Source organism: Ostrinia nubilalis, chromosome 25, assembly GCF_963855985.1.
Source record: "Ostrinia nubilalis chromosome 25, ilOstNubi1.1, whole genome shotgun sequence".
NCBI classification, from domain to species: domain Eukaryota; kingdom Metazoa; phylum Arthropoda; class Insecta; order Lepidoptera; family Crambidae; genus Ostrinia; species Ostrinia nubilalis.
The window spans coordinates 1,131,205-1,148,951 of record NC_087112.1 but is presented as its reverse complement, the minus strand read 5'-3'; the positions used below and the strand labels follow the sequence as shown (position 1 = coordinate 1,148,951).

At 39.7% G+C, this 17,747-nt stretch overlaps 1 protein-coding gene across 1 annotated transcript; it reads left to right on the top strand.

Annotated features, from left to right (window-relative positions):
- The first annotated feature begins 333 nt into the window (after positions 1-333).
- On the top strand, positions 334-16,365 carry LOC135084053 (gamma-aminobutyric acid type B receptor subunit 2). The gene is made up of 31 exons (XM_063978796.1): positions 334-539; positions 1,244-1,396; positions 2,749-2,852; positions 3,280-3,417; positions 3,762-3,929; positions 4,099-4,274; positions 4,569-4,743; positions 4,970-5,048; positions 5,116-5,270; positions 5,459-5,613; positions 5,880-6,026; positions 6,607-6,716; positions 7,771-7,901; positions 7,981-8,103; positions 8,243-8,353; positions 8,571-8,699; positions 8,833-8,928; positions 9,085-9,270; positions 9,425-9,542; positions 9,635-9,728; positions 9,886-10,078; positions 10,237-10,407; positions 11,198-11,399; positions 11,905-12,006; positions 12,331-12,438; positions 13,063-13,147; positions 13,419-13,474; positions 14,374-14,450; positions 14,536-14,616; positions 14,705-15,002; positions 15,084-16,365. Exons 2-31 carry the CDS (start codon positions 1,252-1,254, stop codon positions 15,335-15,337), a joined length of 4,167 nt encoding a protein of 1,388 aa, XP_063834866.1. The 5' UTR covers positions 334-539; positions 1,244-1,251; the 3' UTR covers positions 15,338-16,365.
- The last annotated feature ends 1,382 nt before the right edge of the window (positions 16,366-17,747 follow it).

The following is a 17,747-nucleotide window of genomic DNA, read 5'->3' as shown; positions in this document are numbered from 1 at the left end:
GTCTCGTTTGATTCATAGACATCGATGTTTTTGGAGCCTCACTGCTCTCGTAACCCACCCTCTATCGATTTGCACCGTGAAAGCCTAATTTTGCTTGTTTGCTCTTTCCCTTACGTTTCACTGGACATTTGACTTGCTCTCACGACCTCAAATTTCAACCCTATTTATATCCAGCCAGAACGTAATTCAGAATACAGGCGTTTGCGTTGTTAGGGCCCTTGTATAATAAAACGAAATCTTCAGGAAAATTGTAGCGTTTACGAAATTGAACCTCAATGTGCAGTGTTTATGAGTCAGTTTCAGAATGAAACTAGTGAAAGGTGCTTCTGAAGTCGCCCTGAGATAGTTGAAGCAGTGTTCAGCTGAAAATGCGGATCTGTTCCGGATTTTCAGACGTGCCATGCTGAGGATCGTACTCTAACGGTAGGAGATGTGGTAGGATATGGTGGCTGGCGTTAGGATGTGATACTGGCGTGTGTGGGACTGGAAGGACGTGCAGTGTGAAGCAAAAGGCATAGTTCGCGGACTCGATAACCTGGGTAAGTGAAGACGTGTTAAAAAGACACATAATCACGGATATCTATGTAAAGAATGTTAAAATAATGTAATATTAGACTTTTTGCGCTAAAAATATGTGGAGGATGAAGGGATGAAGGGGTACGATAAGTAGATCATCTACAACCACCTACATAGATGGAAATAGATCAATTAAAAATAGATGACCCTTTTTCGCTTCCTTTACGAAAGGTGTTTTTTTAACCAAAATGTAGCATAATTAGTTTACTTAACTATGCTTAAAAATTGGTCTGGTGGTGATAGAATCTTGTAGTCACCGTATTTAGTCGTCCAATAAGTTTAGTAGGCATCATTAGTTTTCTAACGGTACTGAAACTACCCACCCATCACCGATGCTGAAGATACCAGAACTACCAGAGCGCCACGAACACATGTTCGTCACGGAAAAGTTGCGAATAGTAGGGGGCATGGGACGCTGATACTTGAAAAGACCGAAAATTAAAACGCTCATCGAGCGATAAAACAGCTCATAACGCGTCGTGTTCATTGTAAAATATCCATAATATATTTTATCGTGAAAGCTGCATGTCAGGTCTCGACGCGCTGCCACAACGCGCGTGACAGAAAAACTATGGCTGCCGCGATTTACCGCGAAAAACTTTCCCCCTTGTGAATCATACAAGCCTCTAAATACCAAAAAGAAAATAATCCAACATCGTAATTCCAGCCACCATCATGCTGCTCCTGATCCTGGCGCTCGTCAGCATCACGCAGGGGACTCCCCAGAAGCCGAATCTGGACGCCATCTTGAACCGAAGGACTGACGTCTACATCGCCGGCTTCTTTCCTTTTGGGAAGGGTGTGGAAAACTCCAACACTGGTATCTATCTATTGATAATTTTGGTACTTGCCACATTCCCTAGTAGGTTTACTTTTCGTTTCAGACAAATGACGTTTACTGCTGGACAAAGGCCTCCCCTAAGGAATTCCACGACGACTGGTCCTATGCTGCCCGTATTCAGGCACCTAGCTCCCGCGACCCTCAACAGATCGTCGGTCCACCTAGTGGGAGGCCTGCCCACGCTACGTCTTCCGGCCCGTGGTCGCCACTCGAGAACTTTTCTGCCCCAACGGCTAGTAGTTATTGTGCTCTACTGCCATCTGCCACTTGATTTTAGCAATTCTCAGGGTTATGTCGGTAATTATGTACTAAGTTTGGTAACTCCATACAAAAACATCGGTTATCGTTAAAGTTACGGCCAAAGCTGTTGCAACTCAGCCTAAGTACCTTCTAGGCAAAACTCTTGAGGATAAAAAGTAGCCCTACTCCTGTATTCGAGCATAATTTAAATATCTGATAGGTATAAAAAATTCAGGTAGGTTTAACATACTTTTTATGGATATTTTTTATGTTGGAGAAGCATCTAAGTATGGGGGTGGGACTTGTCATGTCAAGCAGAATATTTTATGTGTTCAGGCAGTAGATTAAAAAGTTCACGGTACAACCCATTAAATAAAGTTATGGCTTTTGTTTGTTAGAGGTTTGATCAATACTTACTACGAGTATATTATCATGACGAGCTTTATATAATATAGATTCGTGTTGAATATTTCACGAACTACTTACATAAGTACCCAACTAAAGTTGCACATTGTGAATGTTGTATGAAGTTTTGCCCAAGCGGGCTAATCTTACTGAATTTGTCTTGACGGTAGACAGATAGGTATTTCCCACGACAGCATTGAACTGTGTGAATGTTTTATTACTCTGACGAATATTCCGTGTACCTTCTGCAGTATTTCGTCAACAGTTTTATCTAATTTTTGTCTTGACTGTATCTAAATTGCCGTGAAATCTTGAAATATTCAAGAAGCTGAGAAGTCTCGCTTATTCGCGTGAGAGAGATGATCGTACTTCGTGCGATCGAAAGAGATGATGATGATGAGATTTACTTGAAGTTCCAATACGAGTGTTAACAATCTGCCGAAACTCGCCCGCAGTAGATAGGTAGGTATTTAGTAAAATAAAGAAACAATCATAATATTATAGGTAGGAAAAAATTACCTACCTACCTAAAGTTTCTGATTCAAGCGCCTGATTCCGGCAAATTCCCAAGTTTCTATGGTATCCTCAATAATCGTCATGGAGTCATATTGTCATAATTCCTTATTGCATCATTTTGGGATGCTCCTTATGAATGTGTGCTCAATTTCCCGTGAACACTGCCGTAGGTCGCGGGGTGATGCCGAGCGTGAAGCTGGCGCTGGACCACGTCAACGAGCACGACTCCGTGCTCAGGAACTACCGCCTGCACATGTGGTGGAACGACACTGAGGTAAGGTAACGCTCCAGTAAGAGTAGGCGAGTTAACGCTCCAGCAGGGCTACTCCGAAATACTCAGGGCTTTACATACTTTCGAGTCTTCTGACTCCGTCGCTCATACTGGGATCTCGCTTTGCGTGAGAGGGATGGCATTCGAAACTTCGGTTAAAGTTTTTCAGAGTGAGCCCGCAGGATTCATTGTAAATGATTCAGTAGCCGCACCATAATGGTCCGACAGTACCTACGTGTTGCGGCAATCGTGCTGTCGCAACCGTTTTTGTGCTACTGCAGCTGCGTTTTGAAAAATGCTCCCGGTGATAGAGTACCATTAGTTTTCAACATTTTCATACATTCCGGATGGTACTGGCCGACATGCCCTTCGAGTGGAGACGTCGATTCAACTTTGTGTAAATCACCTCTTCTTTGTATCTCCTGTACAGTGCAACGCCGCAGTGGGGGTGAAGTCCTTCTTCGACATGATGCACAGCGGCCCGCACAAGCTGATGCTGTTCGGCGCTGCGTGCACGCATGTCACCGACCCCATCGCGAAGGCTTCCAAGCACTGGCACCTCACACAGGTAAATTGAAAAGCGATAGGGTAAGGTGGGGCACAATGTTACACGGGGTACTATGTTACAATGCATATTTCTCCGTCCCTTTCTATAGTTGTATGATATTCAGCGGCTCAGTTCAGCAGCTCTTATGAGCTTGACAAAGTAGGTATACCAACATCATACAACTAGAAAAGGGACGGAGAAATATGTATTGTAACATTGTACCCCGTGTAACATTGTGCCCCACCTTACCCTAGACTTTATCTTTTTTTTTTGTATAGAGTCTAAGTTTGTACAGCATTTTTTGTCTAGGATTTGTGTCAAATACTGAAGACATATTTGACCACAGAATTCTTTGTTTTTCCTAGTTGTCGTATGCGGACACCCATCCCATGTTCACCAAGGAAGCTTTCCCGAACTTCTTTCGCATTGTGCCATCGGAGAACGCATTCAATCTGCCTCGCATCAGGCTGCTGCAGCATTTCAACTGGACCAGGGTGGGCACTATCTACCAGAACGAGCCGAGATACGCATTGGTAGGTATTCCAGCTGATTAAGTCGCCAGTTCAATATTGTGTTTTAATAACAGTTTACAATGATACAAAATCCATTATACTGGCAGACAGAAATCTGGGAGTTAAAATATCTTGGCACGCGTCTTCTATTGTTGACCCTCAGAAGCCTAATGAAGACATTTTCCAACAGGCACACAACCGCCTCCTAGCTGATCTGGACTCAAACGGCTTTCTCATAGAAGAAACTCAAAGTTTCGCTACTGAAGTGAGAACTGCCCTCTCCAAACTGAAGGAGAAAGACGTCAGGATCATTCTTGGGAATTTCAACGAGACCTGGGCTGTGAGGATATTTTGTGAGGCTTACAAGTAAGTGCTGAATCAGATCTCTATATCTTTCGATGAGTGATTAGTTCCCTTTTAGCTTATCTAAGGTGTAGAGACGATGGCCGTTGGGGCAGAAAATTTCTCGAGTGGCGACCACGGGCTGGAAGACGTAGCGTGGGCAGGCCTTCTACTAGGTGGACCGACGATCTGGTAATGGTCGCGGGAAGAGCCTGGATGCGGGCAGCGCAGGACCGTTCATTGCGGAAAACCTTGGGGGAGGCCTTTGTCCAGCAGTTCTTTAGACCATTATGTATGATTAATCGATCTTCTTTCCAGATTGGAAATGTACGGTCGTGCCTACACATGGCTTCTGCTGGGTACATACAGCAGCAAGTGGTGGATGCGGCGAGCTCCGTGCTCTAAGAGAGACTTGTCGACCGCCCTCGACACTACTATCCTGACGGACCTTCTGCCTCTATCGACCACTGGAGAGATGACTGTTTCAGGAATTGTAAGTTAATCACTAGAATATTGGGTCCAGGGCTTCAGTATTATTTAATTACTATAAACAGACTGACTATATCTTAATATCCATTCTGGAGTTCATTACCCTTACCATATAATTTTGATAAATCTTACTACTGATGTAAAGTGTTAGAGAAGAGCTACAATTCGCTGAAGCATAAATATGGATATAGGCTTGTAAGACTTTAATTTTTTGTTGTGTTTCTTTTTAGACTGCTAAAGATTATCAAGTGGAATATGACAGAAGACGAGGCCTAGAATACTCAAGGTTCCATGGTTACACCTATGATGGTATGTTGTATTGTTGAACTAAGTTCTTGAAGATGGACGAATATCTAAGAAACTTGATTCTTTCCAGGTATTTGGGCAATGGCATTAGCCATACAAACGGTGGCACAGCGGGTGAAGCTGAAGTATAAAGAGAAGACGGTTCAAGACTTTAGGTATCGAGATAAAGAATGGGAGCAGCTGTTCCTGGATGCTCTGAGCAACGTCACCTTTGAAGGAGTTACGGTAAGTTAGCTGGCCCTGCGTGCCCAAACAACTGCACGAAGGAAGATTTGATTAATTCTACTGGCAATGCCACTCTTGTAGCAGAGTTTGGGGCTGATACTGGGTAGGTTTGTTGCCGACACAAGAAGAAGAAGAAGAAGAAACCTTAAAATAAAAATTCATCCACTCACACACAATATCTTCTCCAGGGTCCAGTCAGATTCTATGACAACGAACGCAAGGCGTCCATCCTGCTCAAGCAGTTCCAAGGAGACCAAGTGGGAGAAGTCAAGGTTGGGGAATATTGTGCTGAGAGAGACCACCTTGACCTTACTAGTGGGGAGCCCTTCAAATGGGTGGGCAAGTAAGTAACACTTTTAATATCGACTCCGGTGTTAGAAGCTAAGAAGTAGCAGCAAAAAAGATTTTGATTTTAGTGTCTAGTGATTACTTAGTCCGTAAGAAAGGACTTCATGAAAAACATGTCCGAGATTGAAATTAATGGCGGGGCATGATTGGATAAGTGATAACTGATAAGCCGACCCCGTGTAACGAGACGAGATAAAGTGAGGCAGAAAAAAGGGGATAAACTAAAAAACTATACTTACCTACTGTGTCATTCATGTCCAGGAATCCGCCAAAAGACCGCACCCTCCGTCTGATCGAGCACACGCAGGTGAACATCACCATCTACTCCGTGCTGGTCTCCTGCTCCATCCTTGGAATCCTTCTGGCGACTGGTTTCCTCGCGATGAACATACATTATAGGAACCAGCGGTATGTTATTAGCATCTTTGTAATCAGCTAGTAAAGCTAATCTTAAATGCTCAAGATGATAGTCTGAGCCCCGATTACGGTAACTTTTAACGTCTACAATCCAGACACGCTTCATCGATTCTGCGATACGATTGGTCAAAACAGCTGGACGTACGCTGTTGAACGACCAATCGTATCGCAGAATCGAGAAGCGTGTCTGGATTGGAGACGTTAAAAATTACCGTAATCGGGGCTCTGGCAAGTGCTCGTAATGGTTTTGTTTCCTTTACTCACGCTTATTAAAAAGAAAAGCTACAATAAATGTGGAGATACTAACAGTTATTAAATTTTAATGAATGACCATGCAAAACATTATTATAGTGATTCTCCTGCACCTGAAAGTAAGAGAAAGCTGGAGGAAAAAGCGAGCGATAAACAAAGCGAAATGTAATATAGCAGAAGATTTGTCTTTTTGGTAAAATAAATTGTTCCATAAACAAGCAAGTTAATTCAAATGTTGCAGAAGATTGAAGTCATAATCATATCTATGTGCATAATCATTAAAGTGTCATAACTGATTGAACTTCTCTTTCCATTCCAGGTACATTAAAATGTCTTCACCTCACCTGAACAACCTGATCATCGTGGGCTGCATGCTGACGTACCTCAGCGTCGTATTCCTCGGTCTGGATTCCAGCCTCAGCAGCATCGGTACGTACGGCCCACGCCTAGCCGTGGCGTTGACTGTTGTGTTCCTTACCGCATTGTCACTGATATTTCTGTTCTCTCTGTCTGTGGATGGAAGGTAACTCATGATACTCATCGCATTAGATTTTCACTGAACAAATTGTGAAATTGCCTTGTGTTAATCGCAAAGTATGTTCTTCTAAGCTTTCCATTGTGTTGAGATAAGAAGGAACAGTTGCATAAATGGACAAAACATTGGTGAAGAATAACTACATTTAGGCAACTGTTACATCTTCACGAAAGTGTCGGTTAAGACAAGGCAAACAACTCATTAATCAACAAAATAATATTGACAAAACTAAATTGAAATTCTAAAAATGGCGCACTCAAATCGGCATGTCGCTAGCACATCATCGATCACGCCGTTGTTTCATTTGATCTCATCAAATTCATTGATCCTTAGGTCTTTCTCAGGAAACGCCACACGGAGGTAATAGAGCTTGTTGACCCCCGGCTTGAGCTTCCCCCCTCGATGTGGTTCCAACCAAATTTTGGGAACTTCAAACCCCTGTCTTTAGTCTAGTTCCTTATTCTGAGAAAGACCTAGGTCGTTTTCTAGGTCACAGGAGTCGACAGCATGTTTCCAAGTTTTGGTTTCGTTTTTCCTTTGGCTTCTGTCGCGAAGCTTCTGTGGTTCGGTGGTATGTGACGATTTCATGTATTCTTATAGCTTGATCATCTTCGAAACGCTTTGTGGGTATGTTATCTTCTGCTTTCTTGATTACTTCTTTGATTTCCTTTGCATCTTGTTTTGGTCATCTTCTAAAAGTGAAATTTGAATGCTTATTTTAAAAATTAATTTCTATTGTATTGTGTTTTAATGTAAGTGCTGTTTGATTTGCGGAATACATCCCAGTGCATGTTCTAAATTGACTGTAAAACTAAAAATATAAAAGTATCCTTTACATGCACACTGAAACAAAAAAGCGTAACAATACTATCAACATGTATCATACACAAATTGATTGGACCGTACAATAGTGATCGTTACTTTTATATTGAACCCTGGTGTTCACAGCTGCTTTCCCGTACATCTGTACCGCCAGAGCCTGGCTTTTGATGGCTGGCTTCAGTCTGGCTTTTGGAGCCATGTTCTCAAAGACTTGGCGTGTCCACTCCATCTTCACGGACGTGAAGCTTAACAAAAAGGTAACTTTAAATACCGTACCGTATCTCCCAGGATTGATTCCTCCGTATCTACTTCCATAACGCCATGTTTGTTTATCAGGTGATCAAGGACTATCAACTGTTTATGGTGGTGGGTGTTCTGCTGGCCATAGACCTTGCCATCATGACCACGTGGCAGATTTCAGACCCTTTCTACAGGGCCACCAAGCAGATGGAGCCGTATGTGAGTATAACTTAACATCAAGCACTGCCACCAAGTCCTGTTATGATGCATGGAATTATATTCTTTGTTTAGGCGATTATGTCGTGTTCAAAAATACCTAATACTAATAAATAAAAACACTAAATTTGTTTTATTACAGCCACATCCCTCAAGCGAAGACATCGTCATAGTCCAAGAAAACGAGTACTGCCAATCAGAAAGGATGACCATTTTCATTGGAATCATCTATGCTTATAAGGGTCTTTTACTGGTATGTAGAATTACTTATTAAAATAGCATCAACACTTTGATAAAGATAGACATAAGTAATTTTGATTTGCTATCGCCCGTCGTTGTTTGTTTAACTGTAGAAGCTCTTACTGGAGTTAACGAGACACAAATACACCAGTCGAATCAGCAGCACAAAAGATCTTCCACATATATTCCTTGATTTTGTGTTTGTTCCTTGATTTCGTAACTGTTCCCAGGTTTTCGGAGCGTTCCTGGCGTGGGAAACCCGTCACGTCTCCATCCCAGCCCTCAACGACTCGAAGCACATTGGACTGTCAGTCTACAACGTCCTGATTATGTGTATCATGGGAGCGGCCATTGCCTTGGTAAGTTCGTGATCTTGTCTTCTGGCATCACAAGTTTGAAGTATTCGGCCAATGGTACAAAATTCCAGGTCAGGAAGGGGTTTAAAAAAAAATTGATCTATTTGTATAATTTGTACATTTTGTATCTTTCCAGGTATTATCAGATCACAAGGACGCGTTGTTCGTCCTAATTGCCATCTTCATAATATTCTGCACCACGGCTACACTGTGCTTGGTGTTTGTGCCAAAGGTATGGGACAATAACTTATTGTCATCTCATAGTATAAATAAGCTATCGGCTGTCCTCAATACGTCCTAAGAATTCATCTTCTTGAACATGAGGAAATGCCACTCAACATGGAACAAAATAATAATTGCTTTTAAAAAAAGGTCACTATTCTTCCAGCTCCTAGAACTCCGCCGCAACGGCCAACCAGGAGCAGCACCCAGCAGGATCAGAGCCACTCTACGACCTGCCTCCACCCACGAGTGCAGGTCTCCAGGTCCTGAGCTCGAGAGGAGGTTGAAGGAGCTAAGGCAATACAACAACCGATATCGGCGCACACTGCAGGCTAAGGAAAATGAACTACAGGTGAATTGTATGTTTAGTATTCTATTACAAGAAATCTTGGACCTCTATGTCTACCGTAGAATGATAAAGACGTAATAATCATGCCCATAATAGACAGCAGATTATACATAATACACCTGTGTTAAAGCCACCTGTTATTACTCAAATTTTGCAGATGCTTCTTAGCAAACTTGGAAGTGATGCTGGTTCAGAATCTTCGACCCGGGACTCTAGATCTCCTGCAACACAGAGGACCAGGCTACCAGTGCCTAAGGACAACATTAGCCATCCAGGTAATCAAATCACAATTTTACTATCACCAATGTAAAGACCAAACAGAAATAGCTAGGAGGAACTAAGCTATCAATATTTTTTAATGTTGCAGAAACCAGTGATATTACGTCAGTCTGCAGTCTCAGTGCCTCAGCTGGAGCAGAAGCGGAATACATCAACCTACAGAATCAACAATCTGCTGAAAAGTAAGTCTCCTCATGATCACTTCTAACTTTCGAGTTCCTCATAAAGAAGAACCAAGTTCTTAACAATCTAAGGAAAAGTTTGCAATGCTAGTTAGTAGTGGTGGTAAGAGCTAAAACATAACCATCTTAACTCTCAAGTATCTTCTCATCTTCATAGGCCAAAGCCTTCAGCTCCTCCAGAACCATTGAAGGAACCACCTCCCAAAGAGCCAAAGAAGGAACAAACCAAGAACGTTTCCTTCAAGAACCATTTAGACTACACCAGCCCGCCTGCATCAAAAGCTGTTCCTGAGAAGGATCAGTTGGCGAAACTGCCTTATGGGTGGACAGCTGAGGTGGTAAGAACTGAGGTACTTAATTAGCTTTTGAAGATTCTTTTCAAGCAATTTACATCACATAAGAATGCAATTTTAATTTTTAAAATGCACCACATATTGGGTCGCTCACAACTCACAAATCACACAATGTATTCAAAATTATGCGCACTAATAATACCTTCACCCTTCAGGATAACGTAGAACCCACGTCCAAAATGTCCACCAAGATGTCGGAGCCTATCAAGGCCGAAACTAAAACCATATCCGCCCTGAAACCCAGCGACACCCCCACTGCCAAATCGATGCCTGCCAAAATCCAAGAGCCAATGTACACGAAAGCTGCAACTCCTAAAGTAAACAAGGTAACTGTCCAAAAACTGTCGATGTGTACTACAACCCGATCGAGCTAACTGCGCACCACGCTGGAATGCGACTCTCCCTGCCAGCGTTGCCAGACGTCCCGATTTTGGCGGGACGTCCCGATTTTTAAATCAAATTTAAATGTCCCGCGCGGGACAGGCTCAGTCCCGCTTTTCGGAGAGAGACACTCACTTCACCAGACTATTGTTTGAAACGCCATATTATTCTAAGGAATATTTTTTTTTATTTCGATTTGTTTTTATTTACTTTTTTTATTCTAAAGATGAATTTAAAATACATTTTCTATGGCTACTTTTGCTATCTATTGTCACGTAAACGTAATTTTAAGTCAAATAAAAAGATAAATATTTGAAAACCTTTGATTTAATTTACGTTTTTTTACTACGTCCCGCTTCTGACGGAAGAATCCCGCTATTTTCACTCAAAAAGTACCAAAGTCCCGATTTGGCGAAAAAAAAAACTGGCAACGCTGCTCCCTGCATACCTCCCCGCGTTCGCCCCGTCTGTACCAGTGTCGATGTGACGTCACGGCTGCCAGGTGCGCAGTAACTCGATCGGGTTGTATGCACACTTGCGTACGAGTATGTCATACCGTATTATATGAAATTAAATAGTGTGGTAGGTAAGGCCCAGAACAGACGGTGAAACGCAACTGCAACTGCTAGTTACTTTTGAGTTGTTTCTAAGTTTCTGCCATAGCGTCCAAACTGGTCGCGTCATATGTAGGTCATGTCTGGGCCTAAGACAACACGTTATTCTATGATTTTCCAGACTCCAGAACTCCAAAAGAAGATCGTCAAGACCCAAGATTCCTTAACCAAGACGACTCCATCAAGAGATCATAAGTCTGCACCCCGAGGGCACAGGAGGATGTCCAGCCTCAGTCAGGGAGCGTTGCTGACTGACCTGATGCACGTGTCAGTAGACCAGGACGACCTCGAGCCTCCCCCTGGCTTGGAGAGGAAGGTCATAGGTGAGTTTAGTCATCCCATTTAAAATCAAATGTTTCACTCATCTCCACTTTGGCAATAAAGGACATTATAAGGCCATTATGAGTCAAGTCGGTTTCTTTACTCAGTGAATTCTCTTGAAACAAACGTTGCTTGCTTAAGTGAAGCAGCAAATCGAACGCATACAGCGTTGAAAGAACTCTGTGATTGGTTCGTGTGTGACCCTTTGCGTCCACGCGCTTTGTGAGACCTCATACTAATGTTTGTGAATACGGGCGTAAGTCTCCTAAACCCTAAAAATATCAAAGTTTTAGGTTTTATTCATTACTTGGGTCCTTTCCAGGGCGTTTATACACGTCCCAAATATAGCTTGCCCTACCACATCGGGACGTAATGGGCTGGTGCTGAGAAGAAGTGGCGGTAGAAACTCAGTCACCTTTGTCAGCCTCGTCGAATACTTAATTGGTTTAGGATTTAGGCTATTGGTGCCAGAAAGACGAGGTTTGTTCACACCTTATTGTCTTACAGGTCAAGAAAGAGACCCGCCTCCTCCATTGAAGCCGAAGGTAGAGCCAGAAGACATACTGGACACTGATCACGACTATTCCTCGTCAGAGAGAAGAAAATCATGTAAGTTTGATTTTACAGATTCCACATTGACCTAGCTGAATTATCACAAATTCGCAATAGAAAAGACAACGGTAAGAATGGACTCGATATGCTAAGAATGTTGATGAAGCAAACGAAATCGTTAACAACAAAAACAATTTCGATAGCAGAAACTTTCGATTGCTGCTAAAATCAAGATACAATTTTCATGTAGTGAGGGTAGTTAAGAGAATCTTCACTGAAACTCATACTTAACTCTTTCACTTCCCAACCCTCGTATGCTGAAATTGCTGAATGACTGGCGTTCCCTTACAAGGCAGTATTGACTGATCGATTTTATTTCAGGCCAAAGAAAAGATTCAGAGCGGAAAAAGAAAGAAAACTTCATTGTGGTGCAAAGTGATCTTTGGGACACGAATACCTTCCAGTATACATGCCAGAAGACTCCACCACGTAAGCATTAAGAATAATATTATAGTGTGGACTTGACTTCGGATATAGGTATCTAGTATCTACCTATGTCCCCAGCCCCCCCTAGACAAGTAGCAAAACGTGACGGTTGTTATTTCGAAAACCCTTCGCTCTAACACGGCGATTTCTAAAATTACAACTGTAACGTTTTGTACTCATAGGTACCTACTTTATGGGAGGCTTGTAATCTAGCTATAGCATATTAGGGTACTGATCATCATAAACGAAGCATAAACGTTAATTTAATAAAAATAAAAACAATGACAACAAAATGTAGCGTTAGCTAGCTGGCCACTAATGATTTGAATAAAAAAAGTCTTGCCTGCTATAGATAGTCTAGGACTCTAGACATTCTGGCACTGGCTGGTGAAGAAGTGAAGAACGAAGAGATTGAAGAGAAGATCAGAAGAGAAAAAAAATCTGCATTGTGATTTTGAATTAACGTGAAAGAAAGAGATGGGTATAGTGCTATTTGTAGAGCGCTATTTCATTCACACAAATGTTGCCAGAAAATTATTATACTTTCTACCATCCATATCATTAAACGATTAAAAATCTTATTATTGTTATTAATCTGAATACTAACATTACCTAAACAACTTACAGCAGTTACTACGAGTCACCACCATTCTCCAATGCAACGAAGTGTATCAGAAAAAAGTCGACAGCAACCTTCTCCACATCATCACAGGTTTATTTCAATAACTAATTTTCAGTAGTTTCTTTTAAAATAATTTTACACGTACCATTTTTTTTGTCTCCAGAGCGTGTTTTTCCCTACATAATCAACAAAATTGCCTACAAAAATTGTTGAATGTTGACATGTTTTTTGTTGATTGTGTAGAGCAAAACACGCGCTGGAGGCCCGGCATAAAACATAGATCTGTTTACAAATTGTATTTTATTTTTATACTTATCAGGGCTTAAAGGAATGGTGCATAATATTATTAATTTTGTTTCAGAGAATCTGACACAAGAAGTATGGAAAGAAGAGCTTCTAATGCTTCAATAAATTATGGTATGTATCATGGAATTTCTAGTAAGTAGAATTTCTATATTAATTTATCATTTGAAAAAATCTGCTATACATTGTATAGCCTGACCAGGAACATAAAAACCCTCGCCATGTTGCGGAAAACTAATGGTACTAATTTCTTTTAATGGCAACAGTAACTGAAAACTTCATTGACATGTCACCTTGCATGTCAGTCTATTGCTGTCAAAGTGTAAACAAACTTTATTTTAAATGTGCGCAATTGATTTTGTGAATTACATTGCTAAAATCTTTTTATAGTCGTGAAAGAAAAGTGGTTCACAATGTGTTAAAATATTTGTCGAAGAGAAATACTAAGGGTTCGGACAATATTTTCATTGAATAATTTTTCCGACAAGGGTGTCAAATTGACTGACATGTTTATCGTATAGTACAGTCCACTATGAAAATTAGCTGTGGTTTGTTTCAACTACCTATTTTAAAGTTTTTTGTCACTTTCTAAGTGTTGAATTTTATGGAATTGGGAAAGAAGTACCGAGTTTGAAGGGTTCATGAGCAGACATTGCAGTTGAATATTCAAGTTCTGAATTTGATTATTGACGAATAATAAAATAAATCCTACTAGCTCGATTGATGTTTTCATTTTATTTATTTAAACCAGGTTACCTATAATAATATTTTTTCGTTAATTCATGAAAATATCAAATTAGCCCGTAATCCTGAATCCTGATACATAAAGTTAGCCTATTAATTTAACACAGGTACGACTGTACTCAGTGTTGCACTATCAAATGCAATTGACGCGCCTCTATGCCAGGGTTTTTATGTTCCTGGTCAGGCTATATGCAACTAAATTTATTATTATTTACTATTATTACAATAATGGGTCTTTTTCTGCAATACTGAAATAATTTATTTTTCAGCTGGTACAACAAGAGGTGGCACTCCTGAAGGTTATCGAGAAGCAGAAACCCTTAGAATGACAGATCGTTTAGCAAAAGTAAGCGATAAAATATAGTTGGGGTTGGGGCAATTAAGGTATTTTGTAATACTTTATTTTTAAACTGGTCGTTTTATTTTTACAGCGCCGAGGTTCTGAATTCCCACAGCCAGTGAGCACCCCACCGCATCAAAGTCAAGCCAAGAGAAGGCAATCTTCAGCTCAAGTATGTGAATTAATAGTCATACGACTTTTTTGTTCTAAATGTTACAATTTCTTTTACTGTAAACTTATTTATATTTTCTTAATTTTAGGTAAGGCCTTACCAAGAAGAACGAATAGAAAAAACAGAAACACCGCGAAGACATGATGATATTCCAAGAAAGCCTCTTCCTGAAGTTCCACAGGAAAATGATTCTTATAAACCAGACCCTGACACTATCAGGGTAACAAAAAGTCAAGATTCTCCTGCAAAGAGGTTAAGGCAAGAAGCTGAGCCCTTGAAAAGGGCTAAAGGGGTTGGTGACTCTCCTAGGTTAACGCAAGCATCACATCAACCCAGGCCGGATCATCATAAGAGTAGTCCAAATGTAGCATCTAGACACAAAACAGGTATGGATATCGTTCATTAATGACTTTTTTAAGTAAGTTTAAGTTTAAATCAGCATTTTGTAACAAATTCTTTGTTCCCAGGTTCTCCAAATAATCGCGAAGAACGCAAGTCCGCCACTTACAGCAGAGGAGACTCTAAGCGCCAAGAGTCTGTGGAGCAGCGTAAGATGTATACCGCGAGTTCAGAGTCTGAACTGTTTGAATGCGCAATTTTACCCATCTTTCACAAACTACTTACTGAAAGGCACAAAAGTCAGCCACACGGTCTCAATCTTACTTATGGTGTCAGTTGTCCGAATATTTCGATAAAGTGCGATATAGTAGAGTATTTGTAAAAGTGTGAATATTTTAGGACAATTACGAACTTTGTTGAGGATTGTTGTTACTAATGTGAAACCTGCGATGTAATGAAATGCAACAGTGAGTAGTGCCTGCATAGTACTTAACTTAATGTGCACTCACTAAGTACAAGCTAAAGCCAGGTGGCCTAATCAACATAATTGTTTGATTATTTGTTGTAATTTACCGAGATTAGGTTGTCGTAGCATTTACTTTAAACTATGTTTTTTTTTGCGAGATCTACCACTGCTATGTATCATGCGATAAATTCAAAGTTAGTCCCATTATTGTTAGTATTGATGTGTAAATTCAATAAATTCATTATGAATTAGGTAATATTTAGATGAATTTGTAAAAGAAATGTACGTTTATTTAAGTAAATAATTCAACGACAAGTTCGCTCACGGGTCTTTAATAGTAATTGTAAAAAGTAAATTATGTAACTTATTACATACCTCCTACCTTTTTTCATACATCGAATGTGGGTAGTGCACAAAATACTTGTTTTATGTAACTAAACGCACATTAATTTCAGAATGTTAAAAAATTGTACAAACACAACAACAGAAACACTTTTTAACTAAGAAGTGGAACGAAATTAATTATCAACTGTCATTGTGGTATTGCCTATTTATTAAAAAAAAAAATGTCTGTCAATTAATCCGTCTAATTTTAATTGAAAAAAAACAACAAAATTAATCAGTGCAGTGCATGAAACGCTAACTAGAGAGTTATAATAATCACTAAACTACCTAGTCGAAGTTGATCTTACTTTATTTTAAAATACCTAACTGTAATGTTTTTTACATTTTAAAGCACGGTAACTATACTGTCCTTTTATTTACCTACTTATGTGATAATAATCTAGTCATTAGTTTTTAATGTGTTCAATGTATTTTTTAAATCACATCCTTCTATAGAAAAGGACATTATTCAAAACCCTAATGCGATTCAATACTAATAAAATTTGTTAAGGTACCTCTTATGAAAAATGTATTTATTTCATGTCTAATTGCACGTAATTTAAAGACTTATAGAAATTAAGATTATTAAGATTTTAAATTAATATTAATAAATTTATTACAAAAAAAATGTTTTATTTAAACACTAAAGTAAGTGTCAGCGCAACAAGCATAAACAACACTGCGTGCGTGGCGCCCTACGCGCTTCAGCAACAGTCCATAAAAAAACGATAAGACAAGAAAAAAAGACGAAATATCTTTGCTTGTGTTTGATGGCTTAACTTCCATAACAGACTGTGGCTCATCAACTCTTGCTGCGCAAAGTGGGCAACCTGTGACTATAATAGTAGTAGTAGTAGTTAGTTACTAATAAAACTACTAAGGCTGATGAAATATTGTCACTGGCAACATTTTATCTTTAAAAATGTCAAACAATAGGGATGTTTGTAGTATTGTACTAGGTGAAATAAAAAATAACTGTACAGTACCAGCCTCCTTAGGTAAGTGGCAAAACGTGACAGTTGAGATTTCGGAAAGGTTTTACAGCGTTTTTTGTATGCATATGGAATTACTTCGCCGTCTCTGTATGAATCTCGAATTCATTTAGGGATTCGATTTTCAGAGCGATCACTATTTGCCTTGTATCTAAGGAAGAAAGTAAAGGATGCACTATGCCGCCATATATACATGACCACAAGTTATTAAGTTTATATGTAAATATAAGGTCACCTCCAAAAGACAGACGAGATTTAAGGGACAAATAAAACATCTTAAATTAATTCGTTTTAGATAACACATCCATATTTTTAGAATGCTAGTTTTCGAGATTTTTGATGTTATGTCGAGTGAATCCGAAGTACACAGTGCGGTCCGGAGGCATGGCATTGATCGTGCCAGACAGTGCATCCGTGTACAAGGACGTCACGTCCAGCAGATTATGTAAATAATGTGAAAATGACAGAGATGGTTTAAAAATAAAAATATCACATTTAGTTTGTTAGGAAAAGTAAAAACAGAAACTAGCCTGTATTTTTTATTTTTAATGCTAGGGTCCAATTTTTCCAATATAATTAGATGCCCTATTAAAATTTCGTCTGTCTTTTGGAGGTGACCTTATAATAAATAATAAATGTATTTATTTCGGACCAGAATAATCCATATTAATTTGTGTTAGTAACAGTCACAGTGTACATTAAAAATAATAATGTTGATTTAGTATCTTTTGAACTTAGGGTTTGAGTCCATAAATATTGGATTTCAGACGTGCCACTTTTATTTATTATGATTGCATAAACAAAATGTTGAAATCGTGTTTCACACCATGTCTCAATAACGATCAAAAATACAGTGTGAGTCACGTTAAAGTGTACATATGAAAATAGATGAAACTAGACCTATTTTTATCGACAAAAAAGAGGTCAAAAATTTTTTGAGATTTTTTTTA

What these genes read in the sequence shown, in the direction of transcription:
- LOC135084053 (XM_063978796.1), top strand. Translation starts at nt 1,252, where the DNA reads ATGCTGCTCCTGATCCTGGCGCTCGTCAGCATCACGCAGGGGACTCCC. An exon ending in AGCACTGGCACCTCACACAG is followed by an intron (nt 3,418 to 3,761) that starts GTAAATTGAAAA and finishes TGTTTTTCCTAG; the next exon opens with TTGTCGTATGCGGACACCCA. An exon ending in ATACATTATAGGAACCAGCG is followed by an intron (nt 6,027 to 6,606) that starts GTATGTTATTAG and finishes TTTCCATTCCAG; the next exon opens with GTACATTAAAATGTCTTCAC.